Here is a 20,181-nt window from a genome sequence, read left to right on the forward strand (position 1 = left end):
AAGGGTAAAGGTCCAAAAATGGCCAAGACGATTTTGAGAAAGGAAGAAATTTGCCCTTCCAGATATCAAGGCTTGATATATAGTAATTAAAACAATGTGATACTGGTGTAGGGATAGACAAATAGATCAAAGAGATGGAATTATTGCCCAGAAACAGACTCTCAGATATTGCAAGACAGTCTCTCACAGAAGTGACGTTACAAATCAGCAGGAAAATGATGAGGTATTTAATAAGTGGATCTGGGAAAACAGACTATCCAAAGGGAAAAAAACACATTAGATCTGCAGTTCACTTGATAAAGATCTAAATGTGAATTTCAAAACTTTGAAAAATTTTAAGAGAGTATGGAGCAGAATACCTTTATAGAATTGGAGTAGGGAAGGATTTCTTAAATGAGACTCTAGAAGCACAAAACTTACACAGATGTTCATATACTTACTATGTTAAAATTTTAAATTGTTGAAAGACCAAATAAAGTTTACAAGACAAACCACAGATTGAGAAGAAACATTTGCAATGTGTGTGACTTATAAAGGATTTAGGATCTAGAATACTTACAAAATCCTTAAAAAGCAATAAAAAGAAAAGAAATTCAACAAGGCAATTTGCGAAGGAAATGAACAGGTAATTCAGGGAAGTGAAACTGGACTGTCCAATAAAGATATGAAAATATGCCCAGCTTCATCAGTAGTCAGGAGGATGCAAATGAAGGCAATGAAATACCATTTCCTTTCCACCAGAGAGGTAAAAATTAACAAGCCTGACTTAGTGAGTTTTGGGTGTGATGGGGGAAATAGGATCTTCCACACACTGTTGTCAGGCTACTTGGAACAATCACCTTTGAAAGCAGTTTGGCAATATCTGGTAAGGCTGAAGGTACTCAACAAAACAGAACTTATGAGTGGATGATAAAAAATAAAAAGGCAATCAAGTTGGTACTTCCGGTGTGCCCTCCCTGACAACATTCCCCTCCTTTAACCACAAATCCTCAATTTTGTTTACATTATTTCTTTGCTTTGCTTTGCTCTTTTACCACATATTATGTACCCACAGAGACTATAATGCTTAGTTTTCTATTGCCTTTGGACTTCATATCAATGGTTATCATATTGTATGTAATCTCCGGTGTCTTGCTATTTTAACCAAAAGTTATGTTTTCCGAGATTCATCCAAGTGTATATGTGCACTCCGTGGCTCACTCATTTTTCACTGCTAAAACGGAGTACTGTAATTTATATAAAGCAGCGCTGTGAGGGACATCCTTGAACCTGTCCCATGGACATCTGTGAGAGTTTCTCGAGCTTCTCTAGAGTTTAGGCTAAGGTGTTTATGTTCTAGAAGTGAAATTGCTACATCAAGGGGTATGAGCTTCATCAACTTCACTAGATAATGCACAGTTGTTTACCAATATACATTCTCATCAGCAGTGTGTGAGTTCCCATTCTCCACATCCTCACTGACGCCTGATATCATTAAAGTTTAAATTTTTATTAATCTCACGGGTATATGATGGCGTTTCATAATGTTTTTAATTTGCATTTCATTCCTAATAAAATTGAATATATATATTATTTTGTTATGTTTTCTGTGAAGTGCCTTTTCATGTCTTTTGTCCGTTTTTCTATTGACCTGTTCTTATTGGTATTTTGCAGTTCTTTATATAGTTTGTATGCTAATTGTTGGCTGTATGTGTGACAAAGAACTTCTCTTGGTTTGTAGCTTTACTAAAAACGTTCTTGGGGCTTCCCTGGTGGCACAGTGGTTGAGAGTCCGCCTGCCGATGCAGGGGACACGGGTTCGTGCCCTGGTCCGGGAAGATCCCACACGCCGCGGAGCGGCTGAGCCCGTGAGCCATGGCCGCTGAGCCTGCGCGTCCGGAGCCTGTGCTCTGCAACGGGAGAGGCCACAACAGTGAGAGGCCCGCGTACCGCAAAAAAACAAAACAAAACAACTTCCTTTTTGCGATATAGAAGTTTTTAAATTCTTAATATAATTGAGGACTTTCTATTTTTTGGGGGGTAGAGATAGCCTTATCTTACTTTTAAAATTTGCATTTCTTTGATCACAAGTAAGGCTGAACTTTTTTTCATGTTTATTGGCCATTTATATTTATTTTTTGTCAGCTTTTTTATGTCCTTTTGCTCATTTTCTATTGATTTGTAAAGGACTTCATATGTTAAGGATATTAACCCTTTGTCATGTTTGTTGGGAATATTTCCCCTAGTTTCTTATTACTTGTAAATTTTGCTTAAAATTCTCTTTATCGAGTACGTTTTTAAGCATATTTAAATCCTAATTCTTCCTTTTCCTGTTTGTGTTTTTCACACTTGACAAAAATTATCTCATCTGGAATTAATTTTGTGATGAAGAGATGACATTAATCAACTGTCCCTCCTTTATCCACTGATTTATCATTATTATACACTAACATTTTTATGTTTACTTGGGTCTGTTTCTGGGCCATATACTTTGTTGTGTTAATTATAATTATTTTATCCATTCTTGCCCAAGATACCTACTTCGTTTATTGTTCTCTTTTTAGTAAAGTTTACCATTTGGTAAGGCAAATTCCTTTGTTCTTTTCAAACTTTCTTGGATCATCTCAGAATAGGCATTCTCCATTTCTCTAATCAAATATTTCACTCGTTTCCCAGAGTGTTAGCATATAAACAAGACGCAGCTTCTCAATTTTCAAAGTGTTAGAAAACGTGAAATACTTTCATCACCACTTTTCATGAATTCAGGAGGAACTGTTGAATGTTCCAAGGTCAGAGCTTGGGACAGTAATTAATATTGTACCATTGAGAGTGAGGGTGTAGCACTTGACATGATGTTTGATAGGGGCTTCCTATAGTTATACTTCAGTCACTTTCAGCCAAGGTATTTTCTTTACTTCTTCTTTTTTTTTTTTTTTTCTTAATTCCCCGGCCAGGGATCGAACCCGGGCCCACAGCAATGAAAGTGCCACATTCTAACCACTGGACTGTAGGGGAACTTCCCAGCCAAGGTATTTTCTAAACCAACAGGGCCTGTTATGATTATTCTCTCTCTCCTTGGTGGACCATGAAGAAAACAGGCTTTCATGGACAATGTCATTATTCCTGCTGAAAAAGTGAAACGCCTTGATTCCTGTATGAATGAATTCGTTTGTGGTGAAATGCTACTGTACTATAGGAATCAATGAGCTGGACCCTCAGTGTCTTCTCCCCAACAGAGTGGTTAGAGAGGGACCTCTCCTTTGTTCAGGCCTTGGCTGTTGAGTTTGAGAAAGTGGAGGACCCGTTTAGCAACACAAAAGTTGGGTTATCTATCAGGCAGAACTGGTATTCCCCAGTTCTGGAGACCAGACTTGGGGTTGAGCGGGGGAGGCTTTGCAGGTGGTGTGTGTCAGGAGAGCGGTCCCTGCGGCTCTGGCCAGAGGTGTGGATGGTCTGGAGACACTCCTCGGCCTCCTCTCCAGCAAACACCAAAGTGTCCAAGGTCACGCCAAAGGGGTAAAAATGGGATAATAAGTCTATTGGAGTATTTTGTAAGTTTACTATAAAAAGAGTGTTCTAGTCTCCGTTTGAGTGTGGATTAAATCCTGCGACGTCCAGCTATGCTCAGGGGTCCTTCTAGTTGGTCTCATGTGGGGTCCCAGACATGAGGACCAGGCACAGTTGAATATGAGCTTCACCTAATCCCTCCTGACTGGAGCCAGTTGAAATACACAGTTATGTAAAATCTTACACTCATTCAGAATAAGTCACTTATTCCTCGTATACCTCTATTCGTCACCTATAAAATGCGGAGGCATACATTTATCTTCTCATGTGCCAGAAATGCTTTTTGACAAATAAAACAATGCTTGCAAAAGTACAGTTGATAACATGGTGCTAAACAAGTTCAGAAAAGATTCTGCCTTGTATATTTACACACTTTTCTGTCCTTTTGAGTCATTCAGAACAAAGAAGGAAGGGGAAGGGCATGGTTCTGCAAAATGCTGAACATGGGTGCTTGTGAAAGAGCAATTTTTGATGACAATACACAAACAATGCTGAAAAGTGTCATGAATTGTAGCGATACCACCTGTTGATCAATGGCTTTATCAGCTTCTTTCTCTGAATGACCCAAGACACTCCAAAAGCAAAAATTTGGATGCCAAATCTCGACGTATTTGTCAAATGAAAGGACTCACAGCAACTTAGTAGCAGCTGATAGAAAGGAGATTTAGTTACAGGTTGTGGCCTGAGAACAAAATTGGACTTGTGGGTATGTTTTGTGGAGCCTCACAATTTTGATTGGCACTGTGCTGGAAAATGCTTTGAATTGCCAATATTTAAAAATCTGGGGATTTCGTATGAAAACAATTGGTTAGAGCTGGGTAACTGCCTCCTTCTTTAGACAGGACTGCTTTTTTTTTGCTGTGCACCAGTGCCAATGTTTATTATTATTATTTAAAATTTTATTGAAGTATAGTTGATTTACAGTATTGTGTTAATTTCTGCTCTACAGCAAATTGACTCAGTTATACATATATATTCTTTTCCATTACAGTTTATCACAGGATACTGAATATAGTTCCCTGTGCTATCCAGTAGGACCTTGTTGTTTATCCATCCTATATATACTAGTTTGCATCTGCTAATCCCGAACTCCCAATCCTTCTCTCTCCCACCCCTCCTCCCCCTTGGCAACCACACGTCTGTTCTCTACGTCTGTGAATCTGTTTCTGTTTCGTAGATATGTTCATTTGTTAGACAAAACTGTTCTTTTTTCAGTTTGCCATAGTCTATACCACTCTCTTAATACTGTCCTCTTCTGGTTCTCATTTACAATACCTAGCTGGTCCCTCCAGTCATTTGAGTTTGTAACCCCTGACTTAGATAATGCCAAAGGATGGGGAGAGATCCTTTGTGGTCCAGATTCAGACCTTAAAAAGGAGTCCTTAGGTCTCGAAGAAAGTCAATGGAAGAAAAGCTAGTTCAACATTATCCCAGGTAAAATGTTCTTCTTTTAATAAAGACATTCTTCATAGATCACACGTTAGAATAACAATCTTTTCTTTGTTTTGAAATGCATTGTAGTTGAATAAACTTTCACTTAAATAACAATGGATATATTAAACTACTCCAATAGTTGCTAAAATTCTCTTACAATAGTCAAAGAATTCACTTTTATACGGAAACAGCAGCAACTACTAACTGCATACCAAACTTTGCAAAAGAAGCAGCAGAATACAACTTGCAGTAGCCATTAGAATATTGCGTCTTAAAATGATGGAACCTTTCAAGGCATTTGAGTGCTATTGCGACCACCTACAAATTGGAGACACAGTGCCAGGCAAGATACTTGTGTATTTTGCTGATACAGTATCAGCAGGATGCCACCTTTTCAAAGGATATTCCCAGATTCAACAATGCAGAGAAAGGTCCTCAGTGAACAGACTGTATGTATACAGTGAGAGGGAGCATTGGGTCAGCACTGGAAAAAGCGGCAGAATACAGCGGCTTTAAAGGGTTTGACGTGGTTTTCTCTAGCCAGTACTGGAAGTAAACCATCATTTGGTTGTTTTAGACAATTTCCTCTGGTACTTGCGTGGTCTCTCCTGGTTATTGTGATTCTCATCTCAAGGAGTTTGAATCCTTCAGTGGCAGGCAATTCCTTGGTGACTCCTACAGTCAGCTGGTAAGTTTGATTTGCCTTAAATAGCTGACCTCAAGATGCATCAATATACATATGCAAATACGCATCATTGCCATCAACTGACCCTGTAACTCTGGACCAAAAGCTGCAAGAGAGAGACAGCCTGATTCTCTCTTCCCCAAGTAAGAAAACTGGCCCCCCCACCCCTCAAAAAAAAATCAATGAAATACAAAGTTGATTTGAGTATTTTATTTATAAATGTACATTTACTATAAAAGCTGTTGCATTTTAGACAACTTTTTTATGTTTATTTTTTACTATTTCTCAGAGGCATTTTAGAATAAATATTTTAAATGAAGGTTAGTGTAACTGATATAGAACATTGGCCCACCCAGAACAGTAACATCTTTTGGACGGACTCACATATGAGGTGGATCATTTCAGCCTGTTAAGTCTTACACTGTGTATAGATAACTATAATATGTATTGCATTAGTAACACTACACGGAAAGAATGAACACATGTCATGAAAGTTTGCAAGTGAAAAACAAAGAGTTACCCATTTTTTTCCTTAAGAAAGAGAAGGGACAAGCTTTTGAAGTATAAGAAAAAAAAAAGATATACTTCCTCAGGAACAATAAATCACTCACTTGCCTCATCTGTTTTTTAAACAAACACATTTACATTGTAGCTCAACAGAGCAGAGCACTTTTTTTTTTTCCTGGGATCTCAAAGATTATTTGAAAAGAAATAGATCATACTCATTATGCTGCATTGGAAAAAACAAGATCTAGTCTGCCCGAGCTGCCATGTAACAGACTCCAAATGAAATATAAATCAAATATAAATAGAAACAGTTGGCAATTAGAATTTAGAAAATGTTGGAGATTATTCTGTGCTGGTGACTATTGTTCATTATGGAAAAGCACATTTTGCAGTTGGAGATGGGGCTTTATTTTTCTTGATTCTAGCTTCAATACAATGTACAATGAGTCTCACTAAGAAATATGTATAAATGAGTTTGTGAAACCAGAAGAGAATGTGCAATATTCATAGAACCCTTACAGAACAGATGGAGTTCCACATGTAAAAAGTATTCTAGAAAAATCGGTTATGAAGAATCATATTGTACATGTTTGTGCATTACTGGTGGTAAAGTACTCTGCTAGTATCATGCAAAGTGTAAACATCCACATTATCAAAATATTTAATAAAACATGCAGGTGGTTAATCAAAATATGGGACTTAATCTGTACATTTTCAAAACGTTCTTTTTTTTAGTTTTTCTATTTTTCTTTTTCTTTTTTTTAATTTTTTTCCTCCTGTAAAACAGCGGACACCTCCATGAGAAGTCTTGAGAACTTGGAGGGGACTTCATCTGTCTTCAATGTACTGCATCCTTAATTCATCACTGACTATGTGCAACAGCTTTGCATTTTCTAAGGCACAATTTTAAATGAAATGATGTGTAAATTTCAATCTAACAACAGCTCATCCAAATGACAAAATGGTCAAAATACCTCCAGTGGCTGAGGAAATTTCTGTACTTACATGGAACCCGCATGCAGAGAACCGTCTAGCATGTAAATAAATAATTGCTAGTCATATTCAATAAGACACAGAAAAAAAATTATTGCTTACATAACAGAAAAACATCTACTTGATTTCCTTTTATGACTACGTTAACCTATTAGGAGTATATCCAGAGTCTACATTCACAAAATGTCATCTGTCATCACTTATTTGCCATCATTTTAAGGCAGAATAAATAGTCCCCCTTTCCCCAGTCTTAAAGAAAACAGCCTGGAGATCTAAAATGTGATGCTTTTTAGTAACTTGATTCCTTTCTTGGCCAGATGAAATTCATCACACAGGGCAAAAAATAAACCAGCTCTCCGCAAGAGTTTCTCGCTAAACTTCTCCATGAGCAAGGTCCAGTATTGGTAGTAAAGAGAGTTGGTGATGTAGGGCATGAGGAGAGCAGGTAGGTATCCAGGAGGGTGGACAGGGCACGATGTGAACAGTAGGTTCTTGTTGATCACATGCTAGTGGCTTCTCACATCATATGTCATTCAGATTCTATTAAGATGGACTTAATGCTTTACTTTAGCCACCTGGGCTTCAGACCCCCAAGGAGAACTTGCAGGCAAGGGTGAGCGGTGGTCACACCTAATGATGGGCTGATCTCAGTGAGAGCTTCCATATGTCCCACACTGAGCCTCTTTTTGAATCTAGAGCCTAAAGAGAAGCAAGCAACAAAGCCCTCCTAGCTATCATTGACCCACCACTCTTTGGAAGATTAAACTTCCTCACAGATTTTGGTAATAACTTTGGAAATGATGACTGAATTATGTCCCTCTGGTTTCTTCCTACCCTTGGGCAATGTCCCAGAGTGTAAGCCTAGCCCGTATAGCAAGGGTTCTCTCTATTTGATGGGTCAGCCTACAGCAATGGCATAACTTCCAAAGGACACAGAATCTAACACTAACGGGGCAATAATTTATTGGTATGACTTCCACCTCAAAAAGTAAGTAACACAAATGTTTCAGGATTACAGTATATATTATCAGACTAGCATCTTTGCATTAAAAACAAGTTATAGCTCAGAGCTAGATGGTGTGATTTTTAGTTTCTGAAATGCATTAATTGTATGCTCCTGTCTCAGAAGACCCCATGTCTCAAATTGGCATGTCCTGCATTTTCTGCAGCTCAATTCTGTAAACATAAAGTTTTTAATTCCTAGAAATGCTAAAAAAAAACCCAGGTTTATTGCATCATTTATCTCATTAACTCCCAAAGAAAAGAATAACACATTTTAAACTGTAAGCCTGTTTGACCATGCTAAGACCTTTTTTGGGAACTATTCAGGATCGTTACAATTCAATATTCTTTTGTATATACTGTGCTAATGCCAAAAAAAAAAAAAAAAGGAAAGCAGGAAAAACACAAACACTGTGCTACAAAAGAACAGATACCATCTTTTAGAATAGCCTTTCAGAAATTAGATGAATGCTGAGAAGCCCCTGCACTTAGGGTTTTGTTAAACGATTGCCAGGGGACACCCTCAGTAAGGAAATGGTGAGTGATCTGGAAGCTCGAAAACCACGTCACAATGTTGTGGGTTGGCCAGCGCCTGGGACAAAGAACACAGAGCAACATTTGGTTAAAGTAGTCAACCATTCTGGCTTCAGATGTTTAAACATTTCCAAAATTAGCAATGCCCTTTGCCGAAGTCTCTTCCCTCTAGGGAGGGGAAACTCGTCCCACTATGCTACTCAAAGTGTGGTCCGGGGACCAGCCATATTGGCATCACCTGGAGCTTGTTAGAAATGCAGACTTTCGAGCCCCATCCCAGAACTGAACAAGGTGATTCATATGCCCTGTCAAGTTTGGTTGAAGTCCTCTGGATTTCACCCTAAACCAAATGATCTCCACCAAGTTTTCTACCTTGTCTTCTGGGGCAAATAAGCAAGAAAATAATCTCTCTTCTTTCAGTTTCTCTAGGTTGTGGTTTCTCTAAGAATAAATACATTGCAAGAGGAGGAATTTGACATAGGATCTAGATATAAGGATTGTTAGATTTAGCAAATAAAATACAGAACACCCAATAAAATTTGAATTTTAGATAAACAACAGATACATTTTTTAGCATATATCCCATGGGATATTTGGGATATACTTGTGCTACATCCTGAGCAGGTGATGTTTGGGACACACATACTAAAAAAAATTCACTGTTATCTGAAATTCAAAAACATTTAACTGGGCATCTTGTATTTTATCTGGCAAACCTATCTAGGAAGGATGCTTTGGGTCCCATATTTCCTGCTGAAACCTTCACAAAGTTTCTCCTTCATTTTAGGCACTAGAGTTGTGATAAGGCAATCGCAACATTGGAAAAGACCCCAGGGATTTTGCGTTAAATGCATCTCACAAGAGTGAATGATGGAACAGACACAAAGATGTGGTCATCTAACACCCAAGCACAAATGGCACCAGTTAAACATGTGATGGCTTGATCCATGACAGGTAATTTGTTTTGCACTTCTATTCCCATTTACATATGAACTTAAAAACGGTTTACGTTGCTTTTAGGAATTGCATTTTAATACGCTGCTATGCTCTTTTTCCCCTCCAAGAGAAAAATTTCATTTAAACGTGGCTACTTACTTAAAGAAAATAGGCTTATATATTCAGGTTTTATTATTCTACACAATGAAATTATTTTGTTTCACTTAGAATGCTTATGATGTAAACCACCCCTCACATCTATCCATCTCCCCTCTTCTCAACTTAGATCAAAAGAAAAAAAAAAAAAGAAAAAACAATTTTAGCCATTTTTCCCATTCTGACTCTTTTATGCATTTGGGGTATATTCAACCAATTCAAGTGTATTTCTCTAGCCAATTATTAACCTTTCCATCTATTCACTCTGAAGATATAGTTTTTCCTTATGACACCAAGAAAAATGAGCAGTATTCTCAGATGTACTGGTCATTCTCCCTGTCATGTGTTGACTTAATTAAAGTTTAGCCTAAAATGATATTAACATTTATCTGGAAAAATAAACATGAGAGTTAGGAAAACTCGGAAAAAATAATTGGAGAGAAGGTAGCCACTCTCTGCTTCAATATTGAAACATAATATGAAGCTATGATAATTAAAACTGATACTAGAGAATAAATAGGTTAATAAAACATAATAAAATATCCAGAAGAAGACCCAAATATATATGGGAACTTAGTTTAAGAGAAAGCTGGTATTTCAAATTAACAAGAAAAAATGGGATTATTCATTAAGTTATAGACATACAATTGGCTAATTGGAAAAAAAAATAAAGCTAGTATTTATCTTATTTCTTGTCCCCAAATACATTTCTGATTATCACACGTTTACATGCCAAAAAAACCCAGAAAATAATTCTAGGAGAAATCTCAGCTAAATTTATTTATACCCTTGGAATAGTGAGAGTTTTTCTAAGGAGGACACAAAACCCAGAATCCAAAAAGGAAAAAAAGAGATATGTTTAACTATTTAAAATGAAAATCTTTTCTATGAAAAAAAAAAAATCACAAAGTAGAAAGACCAATGATAACTGCCCAAAGCAGCAAATATAAAATAAAGGGAAATTTTCCTTAATTTACAAAGAACTCGTAAAAATCATCTGCCAATAGAACAATGGGCAAAAGATAAAGAAATATAAATGTCAATAGAAAAAGAAATATAAATGGTGAACAAACATATGAAAAGATGTTTAAACTAATTTATAGTTAAAGACTACAGATCAAAGCAAAGAGGTTTTTTTTCTTTTTTTTTTTTCCTCCCCACTTAGCAGAGTGGAAATTTTAAAAGTTTGATGATATCCAGAGCTGACATAGGCATGGAGAGAGAAAGAGGCTCTCTTATATACTTTGCAGGGAGCATACACTTTTCTGGAAGATAATTAGGCAAGTTGCCTGAAAATTTAAAAAGCACATGCCTTTTTATTCAGCAGTACCACTGCTCAGAATCTACCCTGTGAAAATGCTTTCAAATGTTCATCAAGACATACACACAAGGATGTTCACTGGAGCATTTAAAAAATAATATTAAAAAACTAGAAATAACTGGAGCACTCATTCATAGAGCATTAGTTTTAAATTATGGTTAAGTCCACACAATGGAATTGTATGCAGCTATTAAAGAGCCATTAAAAAGAATGAGGAGAAAGAAAATGCTACGTGGAAAAATTCCCAAGATATATCATTAGGTGAAAAAAAACAGCAACAAAAACTAAGTACCACTGTGGCTATGTCATTACCTTTGTGAAATAAGAACCAATACAGGTAGATGTGTCACACACATATGCATCTGTGTGTGTGTGTGTGTGTGTGTGTGTGCACGCATGTGCGTGTATACAAACATACATTCTGCCCCTCTCCCCAAGAACTTATTAGAAAGTGATTACGTGGTTAAGGTTGAAGAGGTTCACTTTTAATTTGGTATCTTTCTAAACAATCTAATTTTTCTAACCTTTTACTACTTATAACTTTATTTATTCTTTTGAATATTGATATTGGTTATCTAGACAGAGAGATAATGAGCCTTTTTGCTTTCTTCTTAGTACCTTAGTATTCTAAAAACCATCCTAGTAAAATATCACATCAAAAACATTAAAGAAAAAATCATATCTTTAATCTACCTCCAATCACCTTATTTTTCATCTTACAGGACAATTACAGGAACTCTATGGTTCTTGTCTTTAGATTTGGAATCAAAAGCAGTTAGTGGCCTTTATATTTGTATACACCACAGAAAAATTGCTGGCCTAGATCTGAAAAGCTAATTTCCAAAGAAATGACAACGAAACACCCAGCTTCTCAATTAAAATGAAAATCTGGATGAAAGCAGGTCACTGTTATCCAGAGGTGAGTTCAGGTTTGTTCTCTGCCGGCATTCTTCAAGCACTTCAAATTATGAAAGAAATTCAGATTTACAGCACTTTTCAAATCTGGTTCAAGAGGCCATCAACCTAACAGCGCCCTCTTCTGGTTCCATGACTCACATTCAGCAGGTCATAGAGGTTGCAGGGAAAACTCCAATTTATGTTAGATGATAGGAAAAAAATCACTTTGAATCCTGAGACAAAAGGGTTTAGTTTTCCTTTTTAATGACTAATAAGAACGTTCTGTATAAAAAAATAAATAAAATAAAATTCAAAATTAAATAAAGAGAAAAGCATTGGCACAAGAAGAGAAAATCAAAGAATATTCTTCTTCAAAAGTAAAAAAAAAAAAAAGAGAAAGAGGAAGCTCCCAACTTCTCCTAACATTATCATTTTTTTTAATTTGCCAAAAATGTTTGGTACATGTATATCTATAACTGATTCACTTTGCTGTACACCTGAAACTAACACAACATTGTAAATCAACTATACTCCAATAAATTAAAAATAAATTAAATAAATAAAATAGATAGCTAGTGCAAAGCAGCCACATAGCACAGGGAGATCAGCTCAGTGCTTTGTGACCATCTAGAGGGGTGGGATAGGGAGGGCGGATAAGTAAAATATAATTATTATATATTATACATGTATATATATATTTGTATATACCTGTATATATATTTATGGTATATATATGGTATACTATTATCCCATATTTTATATGTATAATACATAGTATAAAAATTAATATCAATATTTTGTATATACATATAAAATAGTCCAGGTTGATGGCAGCAGCTCTAAGTTGGAACCGTTTTGACCTCAAGTCAAATGTTTATCATAGATCAAAACCACCTGGGTTTAATTTTTATTTCCCATCATTTTGTTAAAATAGGCATATATTTCTCTGAATTTACAAAATCTATAGCAATAAAACAACTTAATTTCAATTTTCACTCTTAAAATCTTCAGTCTTGCAGATTTAGAAACCCACATGAAAAGACTGTAAAAATGCCACTTCACTTACTTTGAGAAATAATAAAAAATTCTTGAATTTCAAACACCAGATCTTCACTCATATTTTTTTTTTTAAAAGAGTTTTTGACTGACGAATTTGCATAGAAGAATCACCTGCTGTCTAGGTCATGCACCAGAAGGACTATACTTAGGATGGAGAGTGAGGAAGGATTCAGAGGCTAGCCACTGGCTAGTTTCAGATTTTATAAACAGCAGCTGGGCAACAGCCCCCCCTGGTGGTCCCCGCAAAATAACATTAACTTTCTGTGGCAGGAGACCCAGACATGAGATGCGAGGGCAGGCTCCTCAAGGGGGCTTCTCTGATTAGTATGTACTAAGGTATTTTGGAGGGGGCAGGGATTCACAGAGAAGTAGAACCCACCATTTGTCTCTCAAAGAATTTTCAATTTAGTTGGGAACAAGCCCACATTATGCCATGAAACTCCTGAATGGAGGCATGTAGATATTGAGGAGTTGGTGCTTGGTTTGATGAGCAGTGGAGAGCTATTCTTCATATGTGAAACACCCTCCAAATGCTACTGGTCTTCTAAAGAGATGCCTCAACAAATAAATAGTTTCAGACTTTATAGCATCCCTGCATCTCACTGAAATCTCTATGGTGAGCTCAGGCAATGTCTCAAACTTGGTTTACATTTTTACCTGCTGGTGTATTAATGCACTTCTGGATAAAAAGAATTAGTCCATGTTATAGCAGTAACTTCCAGTAAGAAACAAGTGGTAAATACGGGATTATTTCATTATCATTTCTTTTACCTGGATGCTAATGTATCTTTCCTTCAGTGTAGGAGTATCAATTGATGGAGAGTAGCTGAATCCCTAAGCTAGGTCTATGAAAGGCATATATGGTTGCACTCATTCATCTCAAGGTATTTCCCCTCAGGACTTACTTCTGGATCGCATGTAGCAGTCATTACAGTTTAGAAGACCATTTCGAATCCTAACATCCGTCCCACTCACTGCGTCTCCAAGCTGTCCTTTACAAATTCCACACTATTGGGTAGAAAGAACAGAAGGTTATAAGGTGCATAAGGAATTGTTTCCTTATAATGTTTAGTTATTGTTCACATGAATAGTACAGTAATCACTTCTCCAACCTCCACATTTGTTGCGTATCTACTATGTATTAGATGCTGCACCACGACTTGACTTCCAGCAACAATATACTTTTAGCATTTTATCCTAACTCCTGGCATTTTTCAGAGAAGGACACCAGTTCAGAGAGGTTAGCTGACTCGTCCAAGGTTGTGAAGTTGGTAAGTGGTATCGGGTTGATCCCAAAGCCTATGCACACCGATTCTCAATCAAGATGGAAGAACCGTTTTAAACAGGTTAAATCCTAGTGGTTTTAAATAAACACATGGCCAAGGAATGATCAATATATATTGAAACTTGTCTCTGAATAATCTTCAAATGCTTTTTAGCGTTGTTGGTAAGTTCTACCCGACCAGAATGACTGGGAAATAGCTACTCCACTTTATGTTTCCACGTTAAAGGCAGTGATACCAAGTCAGCCTGAGAGCAGAAAGAGACTGTCGGGTACACTGTACTGGCTGAATCAGAGAACATGCCAGCCTACTGCAGGGGGATCTTGACCCAGCCCAGGAAACAAGGGCCAGCCCCAGACTGATGCTCTAAGGTCATCTCAGGTAGAGGGAGGCTTCATGCAAATTATGTTACAAGCTGCAGCTACACAGAAGGGTAGGGGATACATTTAAGCGGTGATGTGCCTTAAAGCATCAGGTCAGCTCCAAGAAGTGAGTGACTAGAGAGAATAAAGGCCTTGACAGCTAAGAAGACAAGTCCCTTATCTGCTGAGAATCTGCAAAGACTCGCTGCCACCTTGATTATTCTGAGTTCTGGTAAAGTTTCTGAGAATAAACTGTGGTGTTGGAACATATTATCTTGGTATTAGTATGAATTTTTTAAAAGTATGAAGCCTCCAGGGACTTCCCTGGCAGTCCAGCGGTTAAGACTCCATGCTTCCAATGCAGGGGGCAGGGGTTCGATCCCTGGTCGGGGAACTAAGATCCCACATGACACACAGCGTGGCCAAAAAAAAAAAAAAAATAGCATGTAGCCTCCAAACATTCCCAGACAATTTAGCATATACATTACCTATGTCAAATTTACAATAAGAATATTGATAAATGGAGTCTAATCAAGTATCCATATTGCATTTTGTCCATCAGTTTTGCTTTCTAGTGATTACTGACATTATTAAATTAATAACTTTGGGACAACCTCACTCACTTTCTCTTAGCTTATAGGTAAAGTGGAAGTTATTTTAAACCCATGCAAGTTTACTTTATAGCTGAGGGGGCTACTAATGAGAAACAGGACAAATCCAAGAAGGACACAGAAAGCATGTCAGGGTTATAAAGAGAAAGAAATGATTCTTTTTCAGAGATAGAGGTTTGGCTTCAAAATTATATATTATCTGAAACATGTCCATGGGTGAAAAAAGGAAATGCTGATATAGTCTGACCTGTAAATATTATAATAAATCAGGCATAATAATATAATATAATATATATATAATATATATAATATATAATAAACAGGCATTCACTCACCTGCTTGTTGGCAGGAGATTTGGGACTAGAATTTAGTCCTCCTCATTTTCAGTTATTTATTAATTCATTCATTTAAAAATATTTATTGACACCATCTTCACTGGGTGCAGAGGATATAGTGGTGAGCCAGACAGACGTGGTGCCTGCCCTTATGGAGCTTCTAGAGAGCAGATGATAATTAAACAATTCAATAGTGAGTGATAAGGACCACGAAAGGTTCTATAAGGACCTGTAACAAAGGCAACTTGACTTAGTGTGGTAAGCAGGTCAGCTTCTCAGAGGAAGTGATATTCAGTCTGTGACTGCAGACATACTTGTTTGGAGACCTACAAGTTAGCAACTAGCTGTAACCACTTAATTGACAATCTTCCATTAAGTCAAAGACCCCAAATCTTTGAATTGAGTCTCAAGAGTTTGAGAAGCATCAAAGATGTGACATTCCAAATAAATCCATCTGGCCTTAAAAGATTCAGAAGCATCATCGCCCTCCAGGGTGGCTTTCTCAGCTTCCTGCTAAAGTATATGCTCTTTAGCAACGAAAAATGGTTTTATAAAGACACGTCGCACAAATCTGTTTTGCCTCCTCTAACCCGACATCCCAGAGGGACGCGTGATAGGAGAGTTTCATCCTGAAGGATGGACTCCACGCACACTTCTGTACAACCTAGAGTCAGGGGGCCCTCACAAGCAAAGGCTGTCAGGATTTCCAGGAGGTAGTCACTCAGCACAGAACGAGGCCAAAAGACATTATGAGACTGTACTTAGGCAGAAGAGAGATGAATACATACCCTAAAGCACTGGATGTGAAAATAGAGATTGAGGGTCTCGATGATCATTGCAGCTCCTTTACCCAATGGAAGCCCACACGAAGAGCACAGCTTCTTCCCACTTATAGACCTAAGTTGCAAAATATATGTCATAATAAAATGTTCCGTTTAGAATCATTGGTCAAACACACTAATATGCAGCCTCACGCAAAAAAAATAAATAAATAAAACATGAGTTTTTAAAATGTTTATGCTGTAAGTGAATGAGTAGGAATTAGGTATAAGATGCAGACAATTGATAGATTAAATCCAATAGGCCCCCACTGTGGCATGGAATTCTGTGTGTGTGTGTGTGTGTGCGTGTAGGTGTGTGTGTTAGTTGTTATAAAAAGTTTGCGTTGTAGTCTATTCAACCACAGTGATCAAATGCCTTGAGATGATTTAATGTATTTATCATATGTTTTCTTACGTCCTAAAAGACAGTCAAGTTTAGCTTTATTAAGGTTTTAATGTTGTGTTACATTTTTCTATAATTGGTTCATTGGCCCACTAGGGCATTTCTTTTTACTTATTAAAATTTTTTGTTTGTTTGTTTAAAAATAAAGAGGAAATTGTGATACAGCCTAACAGGTATCAGGCAGATGTGGGATCAAATCCCTGCTCTGATACCAAGTTCTGTGATCCGGTATGAAGAACTCACATCGGGTTTCCATTCCACCTGGCTCAGACAGGATGGCTGTGCTCTAAGGCAGCTTTCCCTCAGCTAAGATCGGATTGCAATGATGCCGACTGTCGGGAAATCTCTTGGAATTACACAAGAAGTTTTAAAATATGCAATATCATTTGGAAGCAAAGAGAGGGACAGAAGAAACAGAAAGACAAGAGAAAAAAGGAAGAGTTGCCCTTAGCAAACTCTATTTATTAGGATTTCCCTCTTATCCAGTAGTTAAATGAAATTTCTAAATCAAAGAAAACCTTGGAGTACTCGGTCATTTGTCTCTCCAGGGAATGGGAGCTCAGGCAGCTTTTAAGAATATCATGGGGCCTAATTAACGTCCAGAAGCAATCATTAGAGAGCTCGAGTAGAGTAAAAGGGAGGATGAAGTTTCATTTCTCAGCGCCCGCCTGGTTCACTGTAAGAGCCATCAGCGGATCCTGCCTAGAAGGTCCGAGCCGTCTTGGAGGGAAAGGCGCCGACTTAGGAGCCCGGCAATTGTCTGGTAGATTTTCTTATTAGATTGCAAGTTCTGCACAATGTAATTAAAGCCCTATGGCCATAGCTGCGCCAACGTCACACACTTGGCTCTTTCGACTGTGGGCTGATAAAATCTTTAGGCAGATGGGGATGTGTTCTTTCCTCCCGCCTATGTGTGTGTGTAGGAAGAGACATGGATGGACAAATCCCTCACAATCCTCGGGCAAGCACTAATTTGGTTGCGACTATGCTCAGCAGCCCCTAGCCAAAACAAAGCAGCCTCAGAAAGGCTTGCTGACCTCTTGTACCTGTTTGGTGACTGGCCAGGAGGGGTGGAGGAGCAGGGGGACAAGTGCCCAGCCTGGAAGTTCTCGCGAGGGCTTTTCCTGTAACATGGGAAAGGAGCCAAACATCACGTCAAGTAAAGAGAAGTCCAATCCCACAAGGAAAGGCTTTTTAGACAAGGAAAAAAAACACCCCACTTCCTTGGCAACCAAATAAAAGACCACAGTGTGTCCTAGGGGTCACTTTTTTTTTTTTTTTTACAAAGGACAAAAAAATTTCCATCTAGCAGACTGTACAGACATTAGATGTCTGATATCAAAACCAGGCTGGCATTGTTGAACAGAAAGACAGAATAGTTTTCTATTCTTTATTTTAGTCAGGCTCTTTGCTAGTTAAAGTTGCACTCCAAGTTAGATATAAAAATTATGGACAGGGTGGGAGGGGAGAGATGAACAGGGGTGTAGGGAAAAGTTCTTAAAGAGAGCCCAGAAACAAAGGGCAGCGCTTAAACGAGGTATTTTTCAGTGAGGTGCCTTCCACCCCTATTCATAAGTTCGTTACATGATTAGGGATGATGTTCAAAACATCTAATGACTGCTATGTGATTGGGCATCTACAAAGCAGAATGGTTCCCAGCCAGAAGCCCCCAGAATGGTTTTACGGGTGCTGTTGGTTACACGTGAGCCCTGCCTGTGATTAAGCTGTCAGTTCCGGGCTCTTGATTTTAAAAGTTAATTTCAGGGGCTTCCCTGGTGGTGCAGTGGTTGAGAGTCTGCCTGCCGACGCAGAGGACAAGGGCTCGTGCCCGGGTCCGGGAAGAGGATCCCACATGCCGCGGAGCGGCTGGGCCCGTGAGCCATGGCCACTGAGCCTGTGCGTCTGGAGCCTGTGCTCCGCAACGGGAGAGGCCACAACAGTGAGAGGCCCGCGTAACGCAAAAAAAAAAAAAAAAAAAGGTAATTTCATTGGTAAAGAAAGGGACAGAAAAGAACAAGGAAAAGAGAAATGCCAGCATAGACATGAACAGAGCGTGAGGCCATCTGTCTTGTAACTGCTTTCAGAATAACTCCCTGAGCCCCTGCCCCCGCAAACCTCCCTCCTCAGACAGAGCTTGTCTTCTCCAAAATATCAGCTTTTCATGGAATATCCTAAAGTATAAGGACCATCACCTTGAAAAATGGTTGAAAATCACCACAATGATCAATAAAAATAACAACTCCTTCTATGTGATTTTACCTTCTATTAATTCTCCATGTCATCTAGACATAGAGAAATGAAATTGGATAGACATAAGAGAAAAGGGGGAAATGGTTCAAAAGTGTATTGAGAAAAAATGTAACAAGAAAAATAAAAGGATGAACTTATAAAACAAGTTATCATCATCATCACCATCACTGTCATTATCAACACCATTGTCTACAATGTATAGTACTTATTACTTGCCAGGCACAAAACCCTATGAAGTAGGCACTACTATTATTCCCATTTTATACACGAAGAAACTGGAACAGAGAAAGATTAAGTATCTTGGTCAAAGTTCCATGCAGGCAAGTGTCAGAGTCAATATTTTGAATCCAGGTAGTCTGGCTCCAGGTAGAATGACTGGTTAAAGTATAATGAATATTATCTTTTTAAAACTGATTACAAGGAACCTCTGGCTCAAATATGATCTTATCATGGAACTGTGGGTTTACTCTGAATCCCTCTACCACTCATCCAGACAAGTACTTTGGATAAGTTATTTAATATCTCTGAGCCTCAGTTTCCTCATCTGTAAAATGGGAACAATAACCCAATAATGTTATTGGGAGAGTTCAGTGAGTTAATATATGAAAAGAAGAGGAGAAAGATATATGTAAACCCTTCAACACAGTGCCTATTATATTGACATGTTTCAAAAATGATGCGAACTATTATTACTATAAAAAACACAATTGTTACAAAATTAGAATAGAGCCTGGGGTAGTTAGTTAAGGGGAGAGAATGATGATGAGAAGAAACATTTTTTCCTTGAAAGAACATTTGTCCATAGGCTCTGAGACAATTTAACTCACTTAAAAAAATTGCTAATACAACTGACCTGCACATTCTTTCCAATGTTTAGATTTGTGGGTTAAAAACATACTTTGTCTCTTTTAAGTTGCCAAATTCAGACTAAATATTTACTTGCCAGCAAGACTGTTCCAAACTGCCATAAATATTTGTTACCTTGTCAATGACAGTCAATGGAGAGAAAGCACAAAAATGCTGCTAACATCTAGCCATCTCACACT

General features: G+C 37.8%; 1 protein-coding gene across 8 annotated transcripts in view; it reads right to left on the reverse strand.

The window, feature by feature from the left end:
• Positions 1-5,860: 5,860 nt before the first annotated feature.
• The window catches only part of LIMCH1 (LIM and calponin homology domains 1), a 332,153-nt gene continuing 317,832 nt past the window's right edge, over positions 5,861-20,181 (reverse strand). For 4 of the 8 annotated variants that reach the window (XM_024731734.1, XM_024731732.1, XM_024731733.1 and 1 more), the window contains 3 exons: positions 16,450-16,558; positions 13,976-14,078; positions 5,861-8,759 (listed from right to left, as the gene is read on the reverse strand). In XM_024731734.1, the coding sequence (XP_024587502.1) occupies positions 8,734-8,759; positions 13,976-14,078; positions 16,450-16,558 (238 nt within the window). In that variant the 3' untranslated portion in view covers positions 5,861-8,733. Of the gene's footprint in view, positions 8,760-13,975; positions 14,079-16,449; positions 16,559-17,922; positions 18,010-20,181 lie in introns of all 8 variants that reach the window. The other 4 variants (XM_024731731.1, XM_024731729.1, XM_024731727.1 and 1 more) reach the window with 2 other exon arrangements.

Source organism: Neophocaena asiaeorientalis, unplaced genomic scaffold, assembly GCF_003031525.2.
Source record: "Neophocaena asiaeorientalis asiaeorientalis breed wild unplaced genomic scaffold, Neophocaena_asiaeorientalis_V1.1 scaffold39, whole genome shotgun sequence".
In the NCBI taxonomy this organism is placed as follows: Eukaryota; Metazoa; Chordata; class Mammalia; order Artiodactyla; family Phocoenidae; genus Neophocaena; species Neophocaena asiaeorientalis.